The sequence below is a fragment of the Dendronephthya gigantea genome, unplaced genomic scaffold (genome assembly GCF_004324835.1).
Source record: "Dendronephthya gigantea isolate DGI-Jeju-01 unplaced genomic scaffold, DenGig_1.0 000487F, whole genome shotgun sequence".
Classification (NCBI taxonomy): Eukaryota; Metazoa; Cnidaria; class Anthozoa; order Malacalcyonacea; family Nephtheidae; genus Dendronephthya; species Dendronephthya gigantea.
In genome coordinates this window covers 1-1,397 of record NW_021163497.1, presented here as the reverse complement: position 1 = coordinate 1,397, position 1,397 = coordinate 1, and the positions used below count along the sequence as shown (strand labels likewise).

The window sequence follows — 1,397 nt, the reverse complement described above, 5'->3', positions numbered from 1 at the left end:
TATTATTTAGGATAATTCGCCTTTGTCTGTCATTGTCGATAAAAAGCCCAAAAATCTATGAAGAGCTAAGACAAAGTGGTGTTGTTGTTTTTCCTTCTTGGATGTTACTTTCTTTATAAAGAATTCAGTGAGCCAAAAGCCCAAAACCCAGGTCTTAATGACGATGTCCTAAATTGGATGATAGGAGAGGCGGACAAGATTAAACTGACCGCATTTGGCAGAGAAAGTGGTCTTATTTTAGACGAAATGTCAATACATGCAGGTAAACCAGATTTTTTGATAAGTTGATCTCGTGAATAGTAAAACCAGTTTTACTTTGTGCAGGGAGAGAAAGGATTGTTTTTTATTATAATTTTGTCCTTTTCTCCTTTTTATATACAGCTTAATTCAGTTAGGTTTGTCCAAAATGTTTTAAAACCTTAAAGTGTCTATGAAGTGAAAAAATCACATCATTTTTTTTGTTTTAAAATGATAGATTAGGGATAGACGGAAAGTAGAAAAATTGTTTTATAAAATTTCGTATATTAGTGACCGAGATAGAGCTACCTAAAGTTAGAGTTTTAAGTGACCATTTTTTATGGAGCCTGGGGATGAGTATGATGTTTTGTGACGTATGCAAATGGACACGACGACAATCACGCACGATAAACATAATAAACAATCCTAGCAAAATATGGCTACTGCGATGGAAGTTTTTAAGGAAAGCGAACGCTCTTCGAGCTCGAATTCATCTTCACAAGAAAGCGCTAGCGAGGATGAAATTCTAGAGCAATCGTCTCTTATTGTACCCTATTCAAACGAACCGCTTGCTAGTAGCGGCGATGAGTTTGACGAGAGTACAACAGACGACGAGGATGGCATTTCTTCCGAGACGCTCGGGAAAAGATGGAGCAAGGACGTGCCAGTGAACTCATGGTGAGTCGCGCTATTATTTGGTTCATCCTAAACTAAACTTTTCATTGAAGGCACTCTATTAATACAATATAGGTGTCAATGTGGACGGTGCAACGATCGTCACCTCAGTAGCGCAAGGGAATATCGTTGCTGTAAGGAAATCCTTGAGTGTGCAGGGAAGTATACGTATGAGGGTAAGGATGCTGCGTGCATTGTGGAACATTGGGATTATTTGCCAATGGTTCACAGAACTGTGTTAAGTAACGTTGGGCAGTTATTAACCAGGAAAGATGGCACTAAATATAAAAGAAAGAAAAACCAGAGTGAAAACGAGTGGGTACTTTGTAACTATTATAAAGTTCAATGTTCATATTTGTATATACTATATTTTTTGTCCTTATTTATATGTATAGTGAATTGATCAGAATCGCTTTATGACAAGACAAGGCAAGGGATCAATATTTCAAACTCACATGCAAAACATGTCAAACTTTGATTGTGAT

General features: G+C 37.1%; 1 protein-coding gene across 1 annotated transcript; it reads left to right on the top strand.

Moving 5' to 3' along the window:
* The first annotated feature begins 652 nt into the window (after positions 1-652).
* LOC114543581 lies at positions 653-1,345 on the top strand. The gene is made up of 2 exons (XM_028562505.1): positions 653-915; positions 988-1,345. The coding sequence occupies exons 1-2, from the start codon at positions 674-676 to the stop codon at positions 1,313-1,315; spliced, it is 570 nt and encodes a 189-aa protein (XP_028418306.1). The 5' UTR covers positions 653-673; the 3' UTR covers positions 1,316-1,345.
* Positions 1,346-1,397: the final 52 nt, after the last annotated feature.

Excerpts from the sequence above, each read along its gene's own strand:
- LOC114543581 (XM_028562505.1), top strand. The coding sequence starts at position 674 with ATGGCTACTGCGATGGAAGTTTTTAAGGAAAGCGAACGCTCTTCGAGC. Across the intron at positions 916-987 it reads GACGTGCCAGTGAACTCATG|GTGTCAATGTGGACGGTGCA; the intron begins GTGAGTCGCGCT and ends AATACAATATAG.